We start from the raw sequence: 24,945 nt of genomic DNA on the forward strand, positions 1-24,945 counted from the left end.
ACAAAATAAGTCAAAAAGAGGGAAGGACGCGCATCGTACCCCATAGCAGGCCTCACCTCATACTCGGGCAGCTTGAGCCACTGCTTGGGGTCGGGCTCCACCACCACAAAGCCCATCAGGTCCATGGCAGTGAGGCGCGTCTGTCTGCGCGACGACACAAACACCAACACTGGCTTGTCTGGGGAGTGTTGCTTGATGGCTGAGGGATGGAGGGATGGTCAGTGTTGTGAGGTGAAAGGGCAAGGGTTGTATAGTTGTTTTGTGAGGTGAAAGGTCAAGGGTTGTGTAGTTGTCTTATGAGGTGAAAGGTCTTGTACACAGTGTCTTTACTAAACCCAAATGAAGCAAGATTTACAGCTAACCTAACCTAATTTTATCTAACCAATTTTTTTACTTATCCCAACCCAACCTAGCCAAATGAAACCAGACCATCCCAACCTCACCCAACCTCACCTCACTAAACATCACCTCATTTTAACCTAACTTCACTTTTAACCTCACCTTACTTAACCTCACACTCACTTTAACCTAATCTCACTTAAACTAACTTCTTTTAACCTCATCTCACACAAACTAACCTAGCAAAACCCCACCACACCTAACTTAACCTCACTCAACCTAACCTAGCTTAACCACCTCACCCCACTTCACCTAACCCAACCCATACTCTGACACACTCCATCATACATCCTTACTACTTTTAAAATGCTCTCCTTGAAGACACACATTTCCAGGCTTGTTTTATACTCTTAGTGACAGATTAACATTGTTTCTACACACTGAGAGGGGAAACACACTTGATAAACCCAGCAAGTCATCCCTGTGGCCTTTCAAAACAGTTGTGGTGAGAGCAAAGCGTTTCTGATTATTAGCCATTTCAGAGTGTGTGGTATTCCTGTGGCTCCTGCCCTGGTTGGTGTGTGGTTGTCTAGTGAAGGTGGTGAGTGGTGTGTGTGGTTGTTTTCTGAGGGTGGTGAGTGGTGTGTGTTTGTCTTGTGAGGGTGGTGAGTGGTGTGTGTGGTTGTCTTGTGAGGGTGGTGAGTGGTGTGTGGTTGTCTTGTGAGGGTGGTGAGTGGTGTGTGGTTGTCTTGTGAGGGTGTGTGGTGGTGTGTGGTTGTCTTGGGTGTGGTGAGTGGTTGCCTAGGTATGTGGTGCTGTGGCTGTGAGATAGATGAGTGTCTGATGGCAGTGGGATGCTGTGTGTGGCAGTGCTGTGTGACCAGTAGCTGTGGTGTGGGTGTGGCAGTGCTATGTGGGTCAGTAACTGTGGTGTATAAGGCTCAAAACGTTGTGTGGCCAGTAGATGTGGTGTGCTGACTGACAATGCTGGGTGTGCAATTGTGTGGCCAGTAGATGTGGTGTGCTGGCTGACAATGCTGGGTGTGGGGGCAATGGTGTGTGGCCAGTAGATGTGGTGTGCTGGCTGACAATTCTGGGTGTGACAGTGCTGTGTGGTCACCTAGTCATTGCATGCAGGATTTCACTAGTTACAACTGACATTATTAACATTTGTGTCCAAGAATGGTGAAGAAATTTGTAGTGGTAGCCAGAACAATATCACTAAAGACAACTCATGCTATCGAAAGGCAATCCTAAAGTCAATTCCAGGATTTATTATTGTGTCAAGTGATGTTACCAGACTACAAAGCTATCCACTGAATATTTAGACAGGTCACAACTATACCAAGAATTTCTCCACTCTTCACTTAAACACAAATACCAATAGGAATTTAATCTTTAGTGATGTTTTTACAGATGTAGAGGAGAGCAAACACAATGAGACCTGGTGTGGTGAATCAAGTCAACAGCAAAGTTGTGACAGCAAACATCACTCTCTCATCCCTCATCCACTCACTACAGTCACCTAATGTTTTGACTCCATCCATCCACTTCAAACTCTCATCTCTTCACCACTTATGCCTTCACTTAATATTCTGACCACACCCTTCCACCTTACATTCCACCTCTCCACTCATGTCCTCAGCAAATGTTCTGACTCCATCCATCCACTCCACACTCCACCTCTTCATCCCTCATGCCCTCTATTCTGACCACACTCTTCCATCACTCCATCATTCACCCCTCCACTACTCCACCACACCACTCATGCCTCACCCCTCCACCACTCTACTCATGCCTCACTCCTCCACCACACCACTCATACCTCATCCCTCCACCACTCCACCACACCACTCATGCCTCACCCCACCACTCCACCACACCACTCAAGCCTCACCCCTCTACCACTCCACCATACCACTCATGCCTCACCCCTCCACCACTCCACCCCTCCATTCATGCCTCACCCTGGAATGTGGGCTTGTTCATAGTGGCCATTCTGGGGCAGTAGTGTTTGCCAGGAAGCCAGCAATGTGCACCTCCAGCGGGACGGGGCGAACAGAAGGCCGGAAGTTGTACAGGCCAACCTCACCGATGCCCAGCCAGTTAGCCAGGTCCTTTGCGTTGGCCAGGGCGGTCGACAGGCCGATGATGCGCAGGGACTGGCCGGTGTGGCTCGAGATGAAGTTAGTTCTCGACACAATGACCTCCAGTACTGGCCCTCGGTCCTCACCTGGTGGGGGGGGAGGTTACGTGAGGTTAGGTGAAAGTGAGTTCTTTTATCTTTTTTTTTTTTTTTTTTTTTTTTAGTTTGGTTTAGTTTAGTTTAGTATAGTTTGGTTTGGCTAAGTTAGGTTAGGTTAGGTTGATTTGGGTTGGTGTTTGGTTTAGTTAGGTTAGGTAAGGTTTGGTAAGGATAGTGAGCTAAGGATGGTGAGCTGAGGAGAGGTTAGGTTAAGTTAGGTTAAAGTAAGTTGTATTGACTTGGACTTAGTTAGGTTAGGCTATGCTAAAGAGATAAAGTGATGAATGAGGGGCTTTCAGGCATAATAATCATGTGTAGGGTAACTCTCTTCTCTCTCTTACAAGAAAGTCCACAACAAATAACCAGGCATGACGAAACCATCTCTTTATTTCTCTCTCTCTCTCTCTCCCACACTTACCCAGCAGGTGTATCTCATCAATGACAATCAGCGCCACCTTCCTCACATAGTCACGCGTCTGCCACGACCGAGAGATGCCGTCCCACTTCTCTGGTGTGGTGACTATGACGTGGGCAGCCTTGAGAAGGAGGGAGGAGGAGGAAAGTGAATTAGTTGTGATAGAGTGATGCAGGAAATAGGAAAGGTGGACAGAGAAGATGTCATGGTGTGAGGTAAGAGACACAAAGAGGACATGGAAGGAAGATAAAAAAAGGAATGATAGAGTAAATATAAAAACAAATAGTTCCACATACAGTGATACAAACATGTATGAGAGACACAAGAGGACATGGAAGGGAGATAAAAAGGAAAATAAAGGAAATATAAAAAAAATAGTTTCACACACAATGATGCAAATATAGAATGGGTTGAAAAGGAAGGGGTTCGTGAGAAGACAATGCATGACTTTAAGACCAAATTAAATGAGACATGTATAAAAAAAGTGACTTAGAAGCTGGATAAAAAAAAATGGCCTTCCACACAGAACAATAAAAACGAATGACTTTTCACACATAACAAAGGAAAATAAGTGGATATATAAAGTAAACAAAAAATGAAAAAGAAAGCAATTTTTCTTAACAAAACACACAACTAAGCACCAAACTAGACACAGATAAAACACTAAAAATACACCTTCATTACCTTACACACACACACACACAACCTTCATTACCTTCCAGCACACACACACACAGACACTCAGACACACAAACACACAGACTACCTTACAACACACAAGCACACCCACACAGACACAAATTCACTACCTTACAACACATAGACACACAGTCAGACACACAGACACACACCTGGATGGCCCTAATATCTGGTGAGACATCTCCAGTCAGCTCCACCACCTTAAAGCCAAGTTTTTCCTGCAGCCTGACCCTCCAGTCCTCCACTCTCTCCCTCACCAGTGCCTTCAGAGGGGCTATGTACACCACCTGCAATGACACACCAGGTTAGGAAGGAAAGATGAGAGTAAGGTGTGAATTTTGTGGCAAAGAATAAAAGATTGGGGGAGAGAAAGGAATGGGATTAGGAAGAAAATAGGAGAAAGAGGATAGAAGAAAGGAGAGATAGGATTTGGCAGGAAAGAAGGAGTGAGGATAGAAAGAATGGAATGAGAGGCGTGATTAAGGAAATAGATGGGGATAGAACAAAAAAAAGTGAGAGGTGGGGTTAAGAAAGAAGAAATGAGAGATAGAAAGAAAGGAATGACAGATGAGATTAAGAAGGAAAGAAGAGATGGGAGATAAAAAAAAATTAGATGAGATTAGGAGGGAAAGAGAAGAGGATGGGGTATAGAAAGAAAGGAATGGGAGATGAGGTTAGGAAGAAAACAGGAGATTAGTGATAGAAGAAAGGAGTGAGAGGAGAGGTTCAAGGAAGAAGAAATGGGAGATAAAAAAAAATGACAGATGAGATTCAGAAGGAAAGAAATGGGACATATAAAGACAGAAATGAGATAAGATTAGAAAGGAAAGAGGAGAGGATAGGGGACAGAAAGAAAGAAATGAGACATGAGGTTAAGAATATAGGAGATGGAAGATAGAAGAAGGAATGAGAGGGAGGTTAAGAAGGAAAGAAGGGATGGGAGATAGAATGAATGAGAGGAGAAGTTAAGAAGTAAAAAATAAATAAATAAATAAATAAAAAAAAAAAAAAAAAAAGGGATGGAGATAGAAAGGAAGGAATGAGAGACAGAGTTAAGAAGAAAATAGGGGATGGGAGATAAAAACCATCCAAACCCACAAAACTCACTTGAACCCACCTGAACTCACTCAAAACCCACCAACATCCATTCAAACGCACCCAAACCTGCTCCAAACCCCGTCAAACCCACATGAACTCACCCAAACCCACTCCAAACTCAAACCTTACCAGAACCCACCCAAACCCACAAAACTAACCTGAACCCATCCAATCCACCCAAAACTCACCTGAACCCATCCAAACCCACAAAACTTGCCACAGCCCATCCAAACCCACAAAACTTGCCAGAACCCATCCAAACCCACAAAACTCACTTGAACCCACTCAAACCCTCTCAAACCCACCCAAAATTCACTGGAGCTCACTCAAACTCACCCAGAACTTATGCAATACCCAAGACTCCAAACTTACCTAACCTAATCAAACTAAACCCACAAAAACCTAAGTAAATCTAACCTCACCAAACTAGCCTTACCTAACCAAACTAACTTAAATCAACCCAACCCAACTCAACCCAACCTAATTTTCAATCCTACCCAGTTTAAATCCAAAGCAACATAATTTAATTCAACCCAAACCTAATTTAACCCAAACTAACCCAATTTAAGCTAAGCCAAAGCAATTTAACCCAACTTAATCTAATTCAAACTCAATTTAACCTAATTTAACCCAACCCACCACATCCAGCTCACCCCAATCTAATTTTATTCAACCTCACTAAACCTAACCTAACCAAACCGACCCCAGTACCAACCTTGGCCTCAGGATACTCTTGAAACACCCTGAACATTGCAATCTCTGCCGCGATGGTCTTGCCGGAGCCTGTGGGAGCCCCAAGCAGGACATTGTGGTCTGTGTGGTACAGTGTGTGGAAGATCTGAGTCTGAATGGGGTTGAAATGGGTGAACGGGTACAGCATCTCTAGCCGGGAGCTGTTCAAGGCTGTGACGGGCAGTGGGTCCAGGTCAAGCAAATCTGTGGGATGAGAGAGAGAGAGAGAGATCTTATTTATCTATTTTTCTATGTAAGAGAAGAAATCTGGCCAAGGGCAACCAAAACTATGAACCCCTTCAGTACTGGGATGTATTTCTACCATGACAATTGTGTATGGTTAGACGATTTCATTTATATTAGGAAGGGTTTATGGAGGTCAGAAGATTAATGGTCAGAATATTCACTGTTTTAATCACCACATAAGTTTCTGAAGCTGTATAAAATCACCAAATATAGTAAGCAGAATGAATATGAAAGGAGGTCAGAAGATTAATGGCCAGAATATTCATTGTTTTAATCCTCACATAAGTTTCTGAAGCAGTAGGAAATCACCGAATAGTAAGCAGAATGAAAAGGAATACATGTCATAAAACTGAAGGAAAAAAAAAAAAAGGCCACTTAGATGTCAGTCCCCAGCAGGTTTAAGAGTGAGCCAAAAGAAAGGGATAAATGTCTTGAAACCTCCCTTTTAAATGAGTTCAGGTCAGAGGAAGATGGAAATACAGAAGCAGATAGGGAGGGTGGTGATGGGGTTCAGAGGTTGTGTGTTACTGGTATGGGATGCAAAATGGAGGTTTAAATGTCAATGATGGGGTTTTCTGGGTGGCTGGGGAAAGGACTACTGGTGTTGTGAAGGGGTAGAGGTTTAAGAATGGTGTTATGGGTTACGAGGTGAGATGAGGTGTTATGGGTGATGGGTTGGTGTCAATTGGGTTAGTGGTGAGGTTGTGGCAGTGGGAAATGGGGTTTCTAGAGAAGGGGTGAGTGATGGGGGAAAGGAGAAGAGGTTATGATAGATATGGGAGTGAAAAATTGGGATATAGTGGGTAATGATGATGATGATGATGATGATGATGATGATGATGATGATGATGATGACAATGATACTTTTTTTTTATGGAAGAGGGGAAACTGGCCAAGGGAAACAAAGAAAAAAAATCAATAAATAAATAAAAGAGACCTACTTATTTGGCTGTTCCCTTGTAGTTACTTTGGGGTCAGGTGAAATAAAGGGACAAATGTTTTCAAACTTCCCTCTTAAAAAGAAGTCAAGTCGTAGGAAGATGGGAGGGAGTTCCAGAGTTTACCAGAGAAAGGTAGGAATGATTGAGACTACTGGTTAACACTTGCATTAAAGTTAGACTACTACTACTACTACTACTACTACTACTACTACTACTATTAAAATGGAAAAATGTAAAGAAATAAATACCAACACTTCACCACCACCACTGCCATCACCACCACCACTACCACCACTTACCTGTGTGCGGAGGGTGTCGTTCAGGCAGGATGAGGTTTTTGAAGCTGATGGCACAGGTAGACTCACAGTTGAGCCACCTGTCACTGATGGCCCGGATGTAGTACTGATTGGGCATTGGCTCGAAGATTGGGATTGTGAACACCAGCTGTGCATCCTCCTGCCGTGCTACCTGGAGTGGGAGACGGAGTGAGAGAGGGAGTAAAAGTGAGGCTGTGAGAGAGGAAGTGGGAGAGGGAGTGTGAGAGGGAGTGTGAGGGAAGGAGAGTGTGTACAAGAGTGAAAAGGAGTGTAAGAGGGAGTATGCAGGAGTAAAAAGGGATGCGAGAGAGTGAAAAGGAGTGTGAAAGGGAGTGTGTAGGAGAGTAAATAGGAATGAGAGAAAGTGTGTAGCAGGGAGAGAGAGAGAGAGTGAAAGGGAGAGGGCGAGTGACAGAGATTGGGTGAGTGATGGATTGCAGGGAGAGGTTGAAAAATGAAGGATGTTTTTGGTACTTCTAAGGATAACAGATAAAATTGAGCTAGAAAGTTAGTTAACCAAAAATTAGTCTACTAGAAAAAAAATAAGGAAAAAATAGTTGGTTTTTGTGTGCTTCAAGGAATAACAAACATAAATAAAAGCTGAAAAATAAACCTACACAAAAATAAATGGTCTTTTTTTTCAGTGCTTCCAAGAAATAACAAATAACAAGGAGCTGAAAAATTAGTCTACAAGAAAAAATCAGGAAGTAATGGCTGGTTTTTGTGCTTCAAGGAATAACAAACAGAAATAAGAGCTGAAAAATATCACCACACACACACACACACACACACACATACACACACAATATCGCATAGTAAAAAACTGAGGAAGGGAAGATGTCTGAGAGATGTTAAAAAATATAGTTTCTCGCAAAGATGTGTTGAGACTTGGAACAGTTTGAGTGAAGAAGTGGTGTCAGTAACGAGTGTGCATAGTTTTAAAGAAAAATTGGAAAAGTGTAGATATGGAGACGGGGCCACACGAGCATAAAGCCCAGGCCCTGTAAAACTACAACTAGGTAAATACAACTAGGTAAATACACATACACACACACACACACAGCACCACGGCCTTACCTGCTTCTTGGTGACTGTAAACTGTTCATGATGGTACATAAAGTTGGTATCCGGATCCTCCACCCATATCCAGTAGTTCTCCTGTCCGCCGTGCACCTTGTCATTCCACCTGTGTGTGGTTCAAGGGGGTCAGACATGGTGAGGGTGGAGAAGGTCAGGGTAAAGTGAGACTAATAAAAGTTCTGGAGGTACTGAAGTGTTGAAAGGTATGTAACTCACTTTATTGATCTAGACATGGCAAGGATGGAGAAAGTCAGGGAAGGTGTGAGATTAATAAGAGATCTGGAGGTACTGAAGTATTGTAAGGGATGTAACTCACTTTATTGATCTAGACATGGCAAGGGTGGAAAACGTCAGGGTAAAGTGAGACATTAATAAGAGATCTGGAAAGCTGAAGTGTTGTAAGGGATGTAGCTACCTTTATTGATCTAGACATGGCACGGGTGGAGAAAGCAAGGGAAGGTGTGAGATTAATAAGAGTTCTGGAAGTGCTGAAGTGTTGTAAGGGATGTAGCTACCTTTACTGATCTAGACATGGCACGGGTGGAGAAGGTCAGAGTAAAGTGAGACATTAAAAAGAGATCTGGATGTACTGAAGTGTCCTATGTAACTGACTTTATTTCATTGATCTATTCTTTACCTCTTATTCTCAGATATATAAAGGTTGTGACAGGGGTACTGAAGTCTCTTAAGGGTGATGCAACAAGGGTATGTAGATTAATAATGATTCTGAAGTGTCCTGAGGGATGTAACAAGGGTGATAAGAGTTTAATAGGGGTTCTGATGTGTCCTGAGGGATGTAATAAGAGAGATGTAGATCAATAAAGGTTCTGAGGTGTACTAAGAGATGTAACAACTAACAAGGGTGGTGCAGATTAATAAGAGTTCTAATGGAGGTTCTTAAGGCTAGAATAAAGTTAATATTCAAGATTGGATAGATATATTATGAGGATATCTTAAGGTACTGAAGACAAAGAAAACGGCAATCATAAAGGGCAACTCACGTGAACTCTGGGTGAATGGTGAGTCTGACCCTGAGGACGGTGCGAGTGATGGGCTGAATGACGGCTTCCAGGGACAGGAGCGGAAACTGCCACGCTGCCGCCTTCACCTCATGCCCCATCCTCTCATGCCGCAGCATCTTGCCTGGTGGGGTATGGGCAGCAGTGATGGGGTAATGGGGTGATGGAGCTAGGATTTTTTTTTTATTTATTTATTTTTTACTCCGACTGGCACTTGACACACCTTTCCCTTATTATCTACCACTCTGGGACATCTTTATTTGTTCTGCATCCACACCCAATCTCTAAAACTGGGTAAAAACTGCAAGGTCTATTCTCTTTCACCTATAGTTCTGTTGCAGATGTTTATAAAGATTCCATACGTTGATATGGTGGTGATAATTGTCTCATCAAAGTGAAAGGGTTAATGTTTACTCTTGATCTTCTCACACACACAATCTACTCCTCTTCACCACTGACAAAACTACCTTCTCACTCCCTCCCCCCATACTGGCCCATACTGCCCCCTCCCCCCTGACTCACCAATCTCCTTGTAGTCCATGTCCCTGATCTTCTCAATGGTCAACCTGCGGTCCTCAATCTTGTCCACGATCTCCTGTGTGAGCCGGTGGAACTGTCGCATGGGAGACTCAAAGTGCCACATCTGCAGCTCCAGCATCTTGGCCATGGTCAGCAGTCGCCCGGCCATCAACGGCCAGCCTCGGTGCAGCACGATCTCAAACAGTGCGCGGGTGATACGGACTGAGTTCTGTTGGTGTGAGGGTGGACAGGTGCATGGGTGAGTGGTTCTATATACCTCAAATACACAGATACATGAGGTGGTCTTCAAGAAATGACAGCAGTAAGGGATGAACACTAAGACAAGAAACAATATGGCCATCTTTGAATTCTGTTACATGTGGTGTAAATGGGTGCATGGGTGAGCGGTTTTATCTTTGTGGTTTGTGGCTGTTTACATCTCAGACAAATTTGCTTATGGTCTTAAAGAGGTGGGAGAGAGAATGGATGTTACTAAGAGAAGAAATTACATAGCCATCTGTCAGTTCTGTTAGTGTGGTGTGGATGGGTGCATGACTGAGTGGTTTTATCTTTGCAGTTTGTGACTGTTAATATCTCACATACAGAGATACATGTAGTTTTCAAGCGATGAGAGAGGAAGGTATGTACACTACGAGAAGAAACTATATGGCCATCTCTGAGTTCTATTGGTGTGGTGTGGATCGGTGCATGGGTGAGTGGTTTAATTTATGTGGTTTGTGATTTATATCTCACAGACACATTTGTTTATGGTCTTCACGAGGTGAGAGAGAGAAGGTATATAGAATCAAAGGAGAAACTATATGGACATCTCTGAGTTCTGTTGATGTGGGGTGCAGTGAGATGGGTGAGTTGGGTGAGTGGTTATATTTCAGTGATTTGTGGGTGTTTATATCTCACATACAAAGATACATGTAGTTTCCCAGAGATGAGAGAGGGAAGGGATGGACACCAAGAGAAAAAATTATAAAACCATGTCTGAGTTCTGTTAGTGTGGTGTGGATGGGTGAGTGGTTATGTTTCTGGGATTTGTGGTAGTTTACATCTCACATCCATGCTTGCTTATGGTCTCAAAGAGGTGACAGAGGGAAGGGATGTATACAGACATGGGTCATACAGATTGAACTGATGTTTTAAGGTGTCTGGATAAGGCACCTCCACTACTGAAAATGTCTGGCATAACTTATTTCAGAGAGAATGGAGCATGCTGACTGATCTGAGGTAATTTCACAACATAAGCAAATGTAGACAAAAGTATCCTCTTTAGCCCATAAATTCCTGTGAAAAGCCCACATGGTAAAAAAAACTGATACTAGAAAAATGTAAATATAATGACTTAATTTAACTTAATAAACAACAGAAGAACTAGATATAAGGAACTAACCTAACCATTACAAGAAAAATGCAAATATGTACATATAGACACCTAACCAAACTTGGTCAAACCCAACCTAACCTAAACAATTCTAACCCAATCAAACCCAACAGAAACCTAACCTAACCTAATTTAATCTAACCTAACCCAAATTTGAAAAACCTTAACCTAACCTAATCTAACCCAACTTAACCTAATTCAATCTAACCTACAAAAAACTAACCCAACCCAACGAGACCACACCAAAAACAGAAACAGATTTAGAGAACCAACCTTCCTGTATTAGAAAGATAAATAGACACTAATACAACCTACACCAACCTAACCTTTTCTCTATGTCGGACCAACACAGACACACAGACAAACAGACACTTACCTCCGTGACATAGTTGACATCGGACACAAGAGAGAAGCCCTCAACGCGGATCCTGGAGATGTGTGTCTGCAGGAGGATGTTCACCTTGCCATGGATGTTCTCCGCACCGCCCGCCGCCGCCACCTCACACTGATGATGCAGCTCGTCCAACTCATTCATCTCCTCATCACGCACCTGAGGGAACACGAGGATGAGTGAGGGCGAGGACGTTTAGGATGGTATGCGCTAATCACACACACATACTCTGAAATCCTGTAGCAACATACCACCACCAACCACGCATCATTACACACACACACACACACAGACACACACACACACACACACACACACCACCACCAATACACACACACACACACACTCTGAAACACCACAGCAACAAAACCACAACACACACCACAATGAGCCACACACCCTATCACACACACACATACTCTAGAACACAACAGCACCATACCACAACCTATCACACACCACCACCAACACACACATAGACTGAAACACCACAGCAACAAAACACACCCCACCACACACACTCTTTCTCTAATTTTCTTATCAATTCCATCTTTTAAGTCACAACTAAGGCCTTTCACTTATGCCTAACATCCTTAGGAGACATAATGAAGAGTTCTAAAGTACTAAAAAGTCCACAAACTTGCTCAATGATACATACACACACACACACACACACACACACACACACACACACACACACACACACACATACACACCAATCACACACACACTTTGAACCACCACCTGCTCAAACTCTGCAATACACAACTAAGTGAACACAAACAGATAAACACAAACCTTCAGCTGCATGAACTCTGAGCTCTGAGACACGAGAGCCAGAATGTCCGCCTCATTCATAGCTGTCTTCAGGAACTCATTAAACACCTCTATTGTGTCGTACTTGATGTAGAACTGTGAGGCAACGCGGCCCATGTCTGTGGGAGGACGTGGGTGTTAGTGAGGACTGACTGGGAGGATATAGACTGGGAGAACAAAGAAAAAACTAAGATTGGGAGACAAGAGTTTGAATTGAGTGACAGAAGAAACAGGAGATTGAGAGAGTAAAGAAAGTGACATACCACAAGCAACTAGTCCACACTAAACCAAACACAGACACACCAGGAACGAGACATACCAGTGATGTGGAGGTAGCCGGTGGCCTCGTCAAAGCGCACCATCCTTGCCTTGTCCAGGGCACGGGAGGCGGTGGTGAGGAGCATCTTGCGGTACACCTCCAGGGAAGGGTCCTGCTGTGCGTCCTTGATCTGCAGACCGTACACCTGATGGGGGGAGGGGAGAGGGGGTTGAATTAAGGAGAGAAGGAAGGAGGAAGTGAAAGAAAAAGAGAGAGGAAAAGAGGAAGGTTTGAATGGAAAGGGAGGAGGAGAGGAAGAGGGAGAGGGAGAGGTAGAGAAAAAAAGTGGAGTTTTGAATTGGGAAGGAAGAGGGGAAGGGAGAAGGAGAGAGGGGGAAAAGAGGGGAGGTTGAAATTGGAAGGGGGAGAAGAGGGAGAGGAAGAGAAGAAAAGAAAGGGATATTTGAACTGTAAGAGAGAGAGAGAGAGAGAGAGAGAGAGAGAGAGAGAGAGAGAGAGAGAGAGAGAGAGAGAGAGAGAGAGAGAGTATTTACCTAGTTTACCAAGTTGTACATTACAGGGTTCGAGTGGGGCTCATAGCGACCTGTCTCCATATCTACTTTTATCCAACTTTTCCTTAAATTTGTACACTTTCTGCTTCTACTACAATCTCTTCACTCAATCTGTTCCAGATGTCCAGCATCCTATGTGGAAAACTAAACTTTTTAATGTCCTACAAACACTGACTTTTCATGATCTTCTTGGAGTGTCCTTTTGTTCATTTATCTCCATCTTCCATCTTGTCTATCTATCTTTTCCAAACGGTTTACTAACTTATACATCGTTATTAGGTCTCATTTCTCCTGTCTATTCTTCAAGGTTGGTAATTCCATTTCCTTCAGTCTTCTGTCATAGGGAAGATTATTTATTTCTGGCACCATCTTTGTAGCAGTCCTTTGGATTCTTTCTAGTTTCCTGATGTCTTTCTGCCAGTATGGTGACCACAACACTGCTGCATATTCTAGTCTAGGTCTTATCATAGTGGTAATGGTCTTCATCATACTCTTGTCCATGTAAATGAATGCCACCCTGATGTTTGTTAGTGTCTTGTATGTTGAGGCAAATAACCCATTTATGTGTTTTTCTGGAGTCAGGGTGTCTTGTATAATCACTCCCAGGTCTTTCTCTTCTCTCCTTTTCATTATAATCTCCCATTTTGTATTCCCACATAGGTCTTCTATTACTTCTAACCATTTCTATTACATGGCATTTCCTGGTGTGTGTGTGTGTGTGTGTGTGTGTGTGTGTGTGTGTGTGTGTGTGTGTGTGTGTGTGTGTGTGTGTGTGTGTATTTACCTAGTTGTAGTTTTACAGGGCCTGTGTGTGTGTGTGTGTGTGTGTGTGTGTGTGTGTGTGTGTGTGTGTGTGTGTGTGTGTGTGTGTGTGTGTGTGTGTGTGTGATTCACTGTTTGATCTGCTGCAGTCTCTGACGAGACAGCCAGACGTTACCTTATGGAACGAGCTCAGAGCTCATTATTTCCTATCTTAGGATAGGTCTGAGACCAGGCACACACCACACACCGGGACAACAAGATCACAACTCCTCGATTTACATCCTGTACCTACTCACTGCTAGGTGAACAGGGCTACACGTGAGGAGACACACCCAAATATCTCCACCCGGCCGAGGAATCGAACCCCGGTCATCTGGCTTGTGAAGCCAGCGCTCTAACCACTGAGCTACCAGGCCGTGTGTGTGTGTGTGTGTGTGTGTGTGTGTGTGTGTGTGTGTGTGTGTGTGTGTGTGTGTGTGTGTGTGTGTGTGTGTGTGTGTGTGTGTGTGTGTAATTCATCTCAGTCGCCTGCTGGCCACCCAGTCAGTCTTCCCCATTATGGAGCGAGCTCAGAGCTCATAGACCGATCTTCGGGTAGGACTGAGACCACAACACACTCCACACACCGGGAAAGCGAGGCCACAACACCTCGAGTTACATCCCGTACCTATTTACTGCTAGGTGAACAGGGGCTACACATTAGGAGGCTTGCCCATTTGCCTCGCCGTGCCAGGACTCGAACCTGGCCCTCTCGATTGTGAATCGAGCGTGCTAACCACTACACTACGCGTGTGTGTGTGTGTGTGTGATTCACTGTTTGATCTGCTGCAGTCTCTGACGAGACAGCCAGATGTTACCCTAAAGAACGAGCTCAGAGCTCATTATTTCCGATCTTCGGATACGCCTGAGACCAGGCACACACCACACACCGGGACAACAAGGTCACAACTTCTTGATTTACATCCCGTACCTACTCACTGCTAGGTGAACAGGGGCTACACGTGAAAGGAGACACACCCAAATATCTCCACCCGGCCCGGCCGGGACTGTTTGATCAGTCTCTGACGCGACAGTACCTCGGAGCGAGCTCAGAGCTCATTATTTCCGATCTTGGGCCAGCACTCTAACCACTGAGCTGAAAGGAGACACACCCAAATATCTCCACCCGGCCGTATGTGTGTGTGTGTGTGTGTGTGTGTGTGTGTGTGTGTGTGTGTGTATTTACCTAGTTGTAGTTTTACAGGGCTTGGGCTTTATGCTCGTGTGGCCCCGTCTCCTTATCTACACTTATCCAATTTTTCTTTAAAACTATGTACACTCTTTGCTGACACCACTTCCTCACTCAAACTGTTCCAAGTCTCAACACATCTTTGGGAAACTAAATTTTTAACATCTCTCAGACATCTTCCCTTCCTCAGTTTCTTACTATGCAATCTTGTGCTTCTAATGTCATATTCTTCTCTCAGGATTAGTTTCTCATTATCCACTTGATCCATTTCGTTAATCAATTTATAAACTTGTATCAGATCCCCTCTCTCTCTCTTCTCTGTTCCAAGGTTGGTAGATCCATAGCCTTTAGTCTCTCCTCATATGTCATCCCTTTAAATTCTGGAACCATTCTTGTAGCCATTTTTTGTAGTCTCTCCAATTTCCTTATGTGTTTCTTTTTATGGGAAGTCCACACAACTCCTGCATATTCCAATCTAGGTCTTATTTTAGTACTTATAAATTTCTTCATCATTTCTTTGTCCATATATGTGTGTGTGTGTGTGTGTGTGTATTTACCTAATTGTATTTACCTAATTGTAACATACGGGAAAAGAGCTATGCTCGTGTTGTTCCGTCTCCATATCTATTAATGTCCAGCTTTTTCTTAAAATCATGAATATTCCTTGCGTTGACCACTTCCACGTCTAAACTATTCCATGCTTCCACCCTTCTATGAGGGAAGCTATATTTTTTCACATCTCTCCTATAAGTGGCCATTTATAGTTTTTTCCCATGCCCTCTCGACATTCTTTCATTCCACATACACAGATCTTCCCTATCCATTTTTCCATGCCAATCATCACTCTGTATATTGCTATCAGGTCTCCCCTTTCTCTTCTGTTTTCCAGGGTCGGAAGTTGCATTCTTTTCAGTCTGTCTTCATAAGTCAAATCTCTTAAGTCAGGCACCATTTTTGTTGCAGCCCTCTGTACTTTCTCTAGTTTCCTTATGTGTTTCTTTAAGTTCGAGCCCACTGTATTGTTGCATATTCAAGCCTCGGTCTTATCATTGCAGTAATTATTTTCTTCATCATTTCTTCATCTAAATATACGAACGCCACTCTTATGTTCCTCAATAAGTTCAATACTTCTCCAATTATTTTGTTTATATGTCTCTCTGGCGATAGGTCATTGGTAATTGTCACCCCAAGGTCTTTTTCTTCATGACTGGTTTTATGTCTTCATTTCCTATCTTGTACATACTCCTGATTCTTCTTTCACTCTTGCCAAACTCTATTTTCTTGCATTTTGTCGTGTTGAACTCCATTTGCCATGTACAGCTCCATTTCCATATTCTGTCCAAGTCTTCCTGGAGTAGTTCGCAATCTTTGTCACATCTCACTTTTCTTAACAATTTTGCATCGCCTGCAAATAGGCTCACATAACTGGACACCCCATCCACCATGTCATTTATGTAGACCGCGAACATTACTGGTGCCAACACTGATCCCTGTGGAACTCCACTCTCCACCAAGCCCCATTCTGATGGTCTGTCCTTAATTATTGTTCTCATTTCTCTTCCTACCAAAAGTCTTCCATCCATTTTAGTAAACTGCCATGCACTCCTCCTACCATTTCAAGTTTCCAGATCAGTCTCCGGTGTGGTACCTTATCAAAGGCCTTTTTTAAATCCAGATATATTCCATCAGCCCAACCATCTCTTTCCTGTATTACATCTATCACCCTCGAATAGTAACATATCAGGTTTGTCGTGCATGAACGCCCTTTTCTAAAACCAAATTGACACTCACAAAGTATGTCATTTTTCTCCAAGAAGTCTGTCCATCTATTCTTCACCACCCTCTCACACATCTTAGCTACCACACTTGTAAGTGACACTGGTCTATAGTTCAATGGGTCTCTCTTGTTACCTGATTTATAGATTGGGACAATGTTAGCTCTTTTCCAGTCTTGGGGCACTACACCTTCCCTTAATGAGGCATCAATTACTTCACAAACTTTTTCTGCCAGTTGCTCCCTGCATTCTCTTAAAATCCATCCTGATACCCCATCAGGTCCCACAGCTTTTCTCACTTCTAAACTCCCCATCATATTCTTGATCTCCTCCACAGTTACTTGAAACTCCTTCATAATCCCTTTCTGTTCCATTACCAGTGGTTTGTCAAAAGCAGTCTCCTTTGTGAATACCTTCCGAAAGCATCCATTCATAGCCTCTGCCATTTCCTGGGATCTTCACTGCATACTCCATTTACTTCTAAACTTTCAATACTTTCTATTTTTGATGTTGTTGTTCACATGTCTGTAAAAAGCCTTGGTTGGTCTTTACATTTATCAATTATATCCTTTTCTTGTTTCTTTCTTTCTTCTCTTCTAATCAACACATATTCATTTCTTGCTCTTTTGTAACTTTCCCACTGCTTAATCCGTCTTTTCCTTCTCCACCTCTTCCATGCATCCTCTTTTCTTGTTCTAGCCTTTTCACATCTATCGTTAAACCAGTCCTGCTTTCCAACTTCTCTATGTTGTCTTATTGGTACAAATTTTTCTCACCTTCTTTGTATATTTTTATAAATTCCTTCCACTTTTCATTTGCTCCTTAGCACTCTTGAATTTCATCCAATTTGTCTCTTGAAAGAATTTCTTTAGGTTTCCAAAATCTGTCTTGGCATAATTCCATCTTCCCACTTTATATTCTTCATTTCTTCTAGATTTCTCTTCATCTATCACCTTGAACTCCAAAACTGCATGATCACTCTTTGCTAAAGGGCACTCCACCCTCATCTCCTCAATGACCATTGGCTCTGTACTAAAGACCAAGTCCAGTCTTGACGATGCTCCCTCTCCTCCAAACCTAGTATCTTCTTTGACCCACTGAGTTAACACATTTTCCATTGCCAGTGTCAATAGTGTATTTCCCATGTTGTCTCTGATCCTTCCATTGACCAGTCCTCCCAACACACCTCTTTACAATTAAAATCTCCCATCATTATAGTTCGTTCACAGCCACCCAACATTTCTTCCAGACATGTTCCTGTATCACTTATCATTTCTTCATATTCCTGTACTGACCATGCATTTGTCTTAGGTGGTACGTACACCACTATGTAGTGCCTCTTTTTCCTTCATTAGTTTCTGCTCTGATCTTTAGCACTTCTGCCTTTCCCATACCTTCTTTCACTTGATCCACCTTTATATCTTTTTAACCAGCAACATCACTCCTCCTCCCATCTTACCTACTCTATTTCTTTTCCAAACATTATATTTCCTTCTCCAACCATCATCAGGTCTTCTCCTCTCTCAGTTTTGTTTCAGTAAGACCCACAATATCTGGGTTCTTGTCCTCAAGTAATCGTTGAGTTCTAAAATCCCGATATCACTCCATTTATGTTGGAATACATTACATTCCGCTCATACGTAAGTTTCTTTAGTCCTTTCTTGCTGTACTTTTCTGGGTTATGAACCACTTCCTCAGTCTCATATCCAAGATTCTCCAGAAAAACTCTTTCTTCTCCTCTTCTGTCCTCTCTTCATTTTTTTCAAAGCCTCCTTTCTCAACTCATTTAACATTTCTCTTTCCTTTTCACCGAGATCTCTTCTCAACCAAATCTTCCTTGTTGTTTCCTGCTGGGCTAGCCTCCATGACTTCTCCACCAATTCATCTACATCCTTTTGTGACTTAAGTTTGATTCTTATTGGCCTCATACCTTCTCTTGTGAACTTTCCAATTCTATGGAAGTCCTCTATTTCTTGTACTAGGTCTTTTCCTCCTCCTGCACCACATTAATGATATTATTTATCACCTTTTTATGTTTTTCTCTCTCCATTTTACTCGGTGTCTTATCCTCCTCCACACCAAATATCACCACACATCTCTTTTGTCTACAGTTTCCTCACCAATGTCTCATTTGATTTAATAACCTTCACCACTTTCTCAGCAATCTTCTCTTCTATGATCTGTTGATCTATAATTTCAGCAAGGCCCAAAGTTTTCTCCCAGACTCTTTGATTTCCTTTTCCAGACTTGCAACTTTGTAATTTACCTCCTTTCTTTCCACTTCCTGACTTTTTTCCATTCAGCCTGCTTCTCCATCACTTTTCCTAGAGATTCTCCACATTTTTCGCAATTCACTTTAATTAGCTTAACTTCCTCTTTCAGTACTTCATTTTCCTTCTTCATATCGGCACACTCTTTCATTACATTGTCATAACTCGTTTCCAGGCCCCCATACTTTTCAAACAGTTTTTCAATTTTACCTTCCAACTCCAGAATTTTCTTCACATAAGCGCTCTTCTCCATTATTCCTTGAAATCCTGTGAAGTCTGATTCATCTTTCGAGTTCACGGCTGTGTGTGTGTGTATTTACCTAATTGTATTTACCTAATTGTAACATACGGGAAAAGAGCTATGCTCGTGTTGTCCCGTCTCCATATCTATTAATGTCCAGCTTTTTCTTAAAATCATGAATATTCCTTGCGTTGACCACTTCCACGTCTAAACTATTCCATGCTTCCACCCTTCTATGAGGGAAGCTATATTTTTTCACATCTCTCCTATAAGTGGCCATTTTAGTTTTTCCCATGCCCTCTCGACATTCTTCCATTCCACATACACAGATCTTCCCTATCCATTTTTCCATGCCAATCATCACTCTGTATATTGCTATCAGGTCTCCCCTTTCTCTTCTGTTTTCCAGGGTTGGAAGTTGCATTCTTTTCAGTCTGTCTTCATAAGTCAAATCTCTTAAGTCAGGCACCATTTTCGTTGCAGCCCTCTGTACTTTCTCTAGTTTCCTTATGTGTTTCTTTAAGTTCGGAGCCCACTGTATTGTTGCATATTCAAGCCTCGGTCTTATCATTGCAGTAATTATTTTCTTCATCATTTCTTCATCTAGATATCGAACGCCACTCTTATGTTCCTCAATAAGTTCAATACTTCTCCAATTATTTTGTTTATATGTCTCTCTGGCGATAGGTCATTGGTAATTGTCACCCCAAGGTCTTTTCTTCATGACTGGTTTTATGTCTTCATTTCCTATCTTGTACATACTCCTGATTCTTCTTTCACTCTTGCCAAACTCTATTTTCTTGCATTTTGTCGTGTTGAACTCCATTTGCCATGTACAGCTCCATTTCCATATTCTGTCCAAGTCTTCCTGGAGTAGTTCGCAATCTTTGTCACATCTCACTTTTCGTAACAATTTTGCATCGTCTGCAAATAGGCTCACATAACTGGACACCCCATCCACCATGTCATTTATGTAGACTGCGAACATTACTGGTGCCAACACTGATCCCTGTGGAACTCCACTCTCCACCAATCCCCATTCTGATGGTCTGTCCTTAATTATTGTTCTCATTTCTCTTCCTACCAAAAGTCTTCCATCCATTTTAGTAAACTGCCATGCACTCCTCCTACCATTTCAAGTTTCCAGATCAGTCTCTGGTGTGGTACCTTATCAAAGGCCTTTTTTAAATCCAGATATATTCCATCAGCCCAACCATCTCTTTCCTGTATTACATCTATCACCCTCGAATAGTAACATATCAGGTTTGTCGTGCATGAACGCCCTTTCCTAAAACCAAATTGACACTCACAAAGTATGTCATTTTCTCCAAGAAGTCTGTCCATCTAGTCTTCACCACCCTCTCACACATCTTAGCTACCACACTTGTAAGTGACACTGGTCTATAGTTCAATGGGTCTCTCTTGTTACCTGATTTATAGATTGGGACAATGTTAGCTCTTTTCCAGTCTTGGGGCACTACGCCTTCCCTTAATGAGGCATCAATTACTTCACAAACTTTTTCTGCCAATTGCTCCTGCATTCTCTTAAAATCCATCCTGATACCCCATCAGGTCCCACAGCTTTTCTCACTTCTAAACTCCCCATCATGTTCTTGATCTCCTCCACCGTTACTTGAAACTCCTTCATAATCCCTTTCTGTTCCATTACCAGTGGTTTGTCAAAAGCAGTCTCCTTTGTGAATACCTTCCGAAAGCATCCATTCATAGCCTCTGCCATTTCCTGGGATCTTCACTGTATACTCCATTTACTTCTAAACTTTCAATACTTTCTCTATTTTTGATGTTGTTGTTCACATGTCTGTAAAAAAGCCTTGGTTGGTCTTTACATTTATCAATTATATCCTTTTCTTGTTTCTTTCTTTCTTCTCTTCTAATCAACACATATTCATTTCTTGCTCTTTTGTAACTTTCCACTGCTTAATCCGTCTTTTCCTTCTCCACCTCTTCCATGCATCCTCTTTTCTTGTTCTAGCCTTTTCACATCTATCGTTAAACCAGTCCTGCTTTCCAACTTCTCTATGTTGTCTTATTGGTACAAATTTTTCTCACCTTCTTTGTATATTTTTATAAATTCCTTCCACTTTTCATTTGCTCCTTAGCACTCTTGAATTTCATCCAATTTGTCTCTTGAAAGAATTTCTTTAGGTTTCCAAAATCTGTCTTGGCATAATTCCATCTTCCCACTTTATATTCTTCATTTCTTCTAGATTTCTCTTCGTCTATCACCTTGAACTCCAAAACTGCATGATCACTCTTTGCTAAAGGGCACTCCACCCTCATCTCCTCAATGACCATTGGCTCTGTACTAAAGACCAAGTCCAGTCTTGACGATGCTCCCTCTCCTCCAAACCTAGTATCTTCTTTGACCCACTGAGTTAACACATTTTCCATTGCCAGTGTCAATAGTGTATTTCCCATGTTGTCTCTGATCCTTCCATTGACCAGTCCTCCCAACACACCTCTTTACAATTAAAATCTCCCATCATTATAGTTCGTTCACAGCCACCCAACATTTCTTCCAGACATGTTCCTGTATCACTTATCATTTCTTCATATTCCTGTACTGACCATGCATTTGTCTTAGGTGGTACGTACACCACTATGTAGTGCCTCTTTTTCCTTCATTAGTTTCTGCTCTGATCTTTAGCACTTCTGCCTTTCCCATACCTTTTTCACTTGATCCACCTTTATATCTTTTTAACCAGCAACATCACTCCTCCTCCCATCTTACCTACTCTATTTCTTTTCCAAACGTTATATTTCCCTTCTCCAACCTTCATCAGGTCTTCTCCCTCTCTCAGTTTTGTTTCAGTAAGACCCACAATATCTGGGTTCTTGTCCCTCAAGTAATCGTTGAGTTCTAAAATCCCCGATATCACTCCATTTATGTTGGGTGTGTGTGTGTGTGTGTGTGTGTGTGTGTGTGTGTGTGTGTGTGTGTGTGTGTGTGTGTGTGTGTGTGTGTGTCTCACCTGTGGGTTTTTCCGCATCCGTACAAACAGATAGGTGTAGCTCATCCACTCCACCGCCTCCTCCACATTGGTCACTGTGCCCAGAGCAACCTGTGGAGAGAGAGAGAGAGAGAGAGAGAGAGAGAGAGAGAGAGAGAGAGAGAGAGAGAGAGAGAGAGAGAGAGAGAGAGAGAGAGAGAGAGAGAGAGAGAGAGAGAGAGAGAGAGAGAGAGAGAGAGAGAGAGTGTGTGTTTTCAGCTTAAACTCTCATAAAAACATAGAAACAATTGAACAACTAACTCAGACAAAAAATATACATTAAAATGAAATAAAATAGATAAATAAATTAATACATAAACACACACACACACACACACACACACACACACACACACACACACACACACAATGCTACTTGCTTTTGTGAAGGAGGAGGAGGAGGAGGAGGAGGAGGAGGAGGAGGAGGAGGAGGAGGAGGAGGAGGAGGAGGAGGAGGAGGAAAAGAAAAGAAAAGAAAAGAAAAGAAAAGAAAAGAAAAGAAAAGAAAAGAAAAGAAAAAAGAAAAAGAAAAGAAAAGAAAAGAAGAAGAAGAAGAAGAAGAAGAAGAAGAAGAAGAAGAAGAAGAAGAAGAAGAAGAAGAAGAAGAAGAAGAAGAAGAAGAAGAAGAGAAGAGAAAGAGAAAGAGAAAGAGGAAGAAGAAAAAGAGGAAGAGAAAGAGGAAGAACAAGAAAAAGAAGAAAAAGAAGAGGAAGGAAGGAAAGGATAAAGCGTACACACACACACACAAACACAAACACAAACACACACACACACCGTTAAATTATAGACCAGTATCGTTGACTAGTATACTGTGCAAGGTATGTGAAGAAATAATTAAAGCTAAGTGGAGTGAGTATCTAGAAAGTGAAAACATTCTGAGGGAAAGACAGTTTGGTTTCAGAAAAGGAAGATCGTGCATATCCAATTCATTATGTTTTTATTCAAGAGTGACTGACATACTAAAACATAAAGAGAGATGGGTGGATGCTATCTAATTGGACTTGAGAAAGGCCTTTGATAAAGTGCCACACAATAGACTGATGTGGAAACTAAAGAAGATTGGAGGAGTAAATGATAAACTAGCAAAATGGATGGAAAATTACTTAGTGGGAAGAAAAATGAGAACAGTGGTGAGAGGAAGGAAGTCCGAGTGGAAGAAGGTAACCAGTGGAGTTCCACAAGGGTCAGTGCTTGGTCCCATCATGTTTTTGATTTATGTTAATGATATGCCAGTAGGAATTGACAGTTACATGAACATGTTTGCGGACAATACTAAAATTATGAGGAGAGTAAAGAATGTGGAAGATTGTAACAAGCTACACGGAAGGTCTTGATAAAATATATGAGTGGAGTAAAGAGTGGCAGATGGAATTTAATATAAACAAGAGCCATGTTATGAAAATGGGAAAAAGTAGATACAGACAAAACTGGGATTACAGGCTGGGTGATGAGAAAATTAAAGAGACCAATGAGGTGAAAGACTTAGGAGTAACCGTGCAAAACACTTTGTCACCGGAGAAACACATTAACAAGATATTTGGGAAAACATATAACATGCTTCAAAATATTGGCCTTGCATTCCTCTACCTAGATGAAGGAATGATGAAGAAGATATTATGTACCTTAATAAGACCCCAGTTAGAATATGCAGCTTGTGTCTGGTCACTGCATATGAAGAAAAATGTGAAGAAGGTGGAAAGGGTACAGAGGCTGGCAACAAGGATGGTACCAGGACTCAGGGAGTTAGACTATGAGGAAAGACTGAGGAAACTGGGGCTGACCACATTAGAAGAGAGAAGAACAAGAGGAGACATGATAACTATGTATAAATTGGTGAACAAGATTGACATATTGGACAGAGAGTTGATAAAAGTAACCACAAGTAATAATCTCCGGGGACATGAAAAAAAATTAATAAAAGACATGTCTAAATGACGTGAGAAAATACAGTTTCCCGCATCGTAGTATTGATAAGTGGAATAAACTGAGCAGTGATGTCGTTGACGCGGTGTGTGTCAATCAGATGAAAGAGAGACATGACAGGAATGGACAAGGAGACAGGACACAGAGAGCTTAGCTCGGGCCCTATAATACACAAATAGGTAAATACAAATAGGTAAATACACACACACACACACACACACACACACACACACACACACACACACACACACACACACACACACACACCTCAGCATTCAGATTATCAGCCAGGTGGTTAATGAAGGAGCTTTCGATGGGGTACTGGTTGGTGAGGAGGGACAGGTAGTGGGCCAGCTTCTCATGGCTTGTAATAATCGTCCCATGACCACTCTTGTCGAACTGAGGCCGCCCCGCACGACCAAAGATCTGCAGCACATCCAGAATTCCCAGGTCCACCATTGTCCCGTGCTTGGAGTCATAGATCTCAGTGCCCTGCGGAGGATCAAGGAGGATTTACATGGTGTGTAAAAGGTTCAAGGAAAGTTCAGAGAGTTAGTTTGGATAGGAGTAGGATTAAAGAGTGTTTAGGATGTGTCTAGAGGTTTGGAGGAGGTTTAGAGAGTTGGTTTGGATAGGAGTAGGATTAAAGGGTGT

The 24,945-nt window shown here is 42.3% G+C and overlaps 1 protein-coding gene across 1 annotated transcript in view; it reads right to left on the reverse strand.

Annotated features, from left to right (window-relative positions):
- Positions 1 to 24,945, reverse strand: part of LOC123517777 (activating signal cointegrator 1 complex subunit 3-like) — an 84,788-nt gene that overhangs the window by 27,845 nt on the left and 31,998 nt on the right. Inside the window, 15 exon segments of the mRNA XM_045278234.1 lie at positions 57 to 199; positions 2,307 to 2,363; positions 2,366 to 2,572; positions 3,003 to 3,120; positions 3,851 to 3,985; positions 5,512 to 5,732; positions 7,015 to 7,183; positions 8,110 to 8,218; positions 9,114 to 9,255; positions 9,654 to 9,879; positions 11,420 to 11,593; positions 12,233 to 12,369; positions 12,570 to 12,714; positions 22,351 to 22,440; positions 24,559 to 24,783. Of these exon segments, the coding sequence (XP_045134169.1) occupies positions 57 to 199; positions 2,307 to 2,363; positions 2,366 to 2,572; positions 3,003 to 3,120; positions 3,851 to 3,985; positions 5,512 to 5,732; positions 7,015 to 7,183; positions 8,110 to 8,218; positions 9,114 to 9,255; positions 9,654 to 9,879; positions 11,420 to 11,593; positions 12,233 to 12,369; positions 12,570 to 12,714; positions 22,351 to 22,440; positions 24,559 to 24,783 (2,298 nt within the window).

Source organism: Portunus trituberculatus, chromosome 6 (genome assembly GCF_017591435.1).
Source record: "Portunus trituberculatus isolate SZX2019 chromosome 6, ASM1759143v1, whole genome shotgun sequence".
In the NCBI taxonomy this organism is placed as follows: domain Eukaryota; kingdom Metazoa; phylum Arthropoda; class Malacostraca; order Decapoda; family Portunidae; genus Portunus; species Portunus trituberculatus.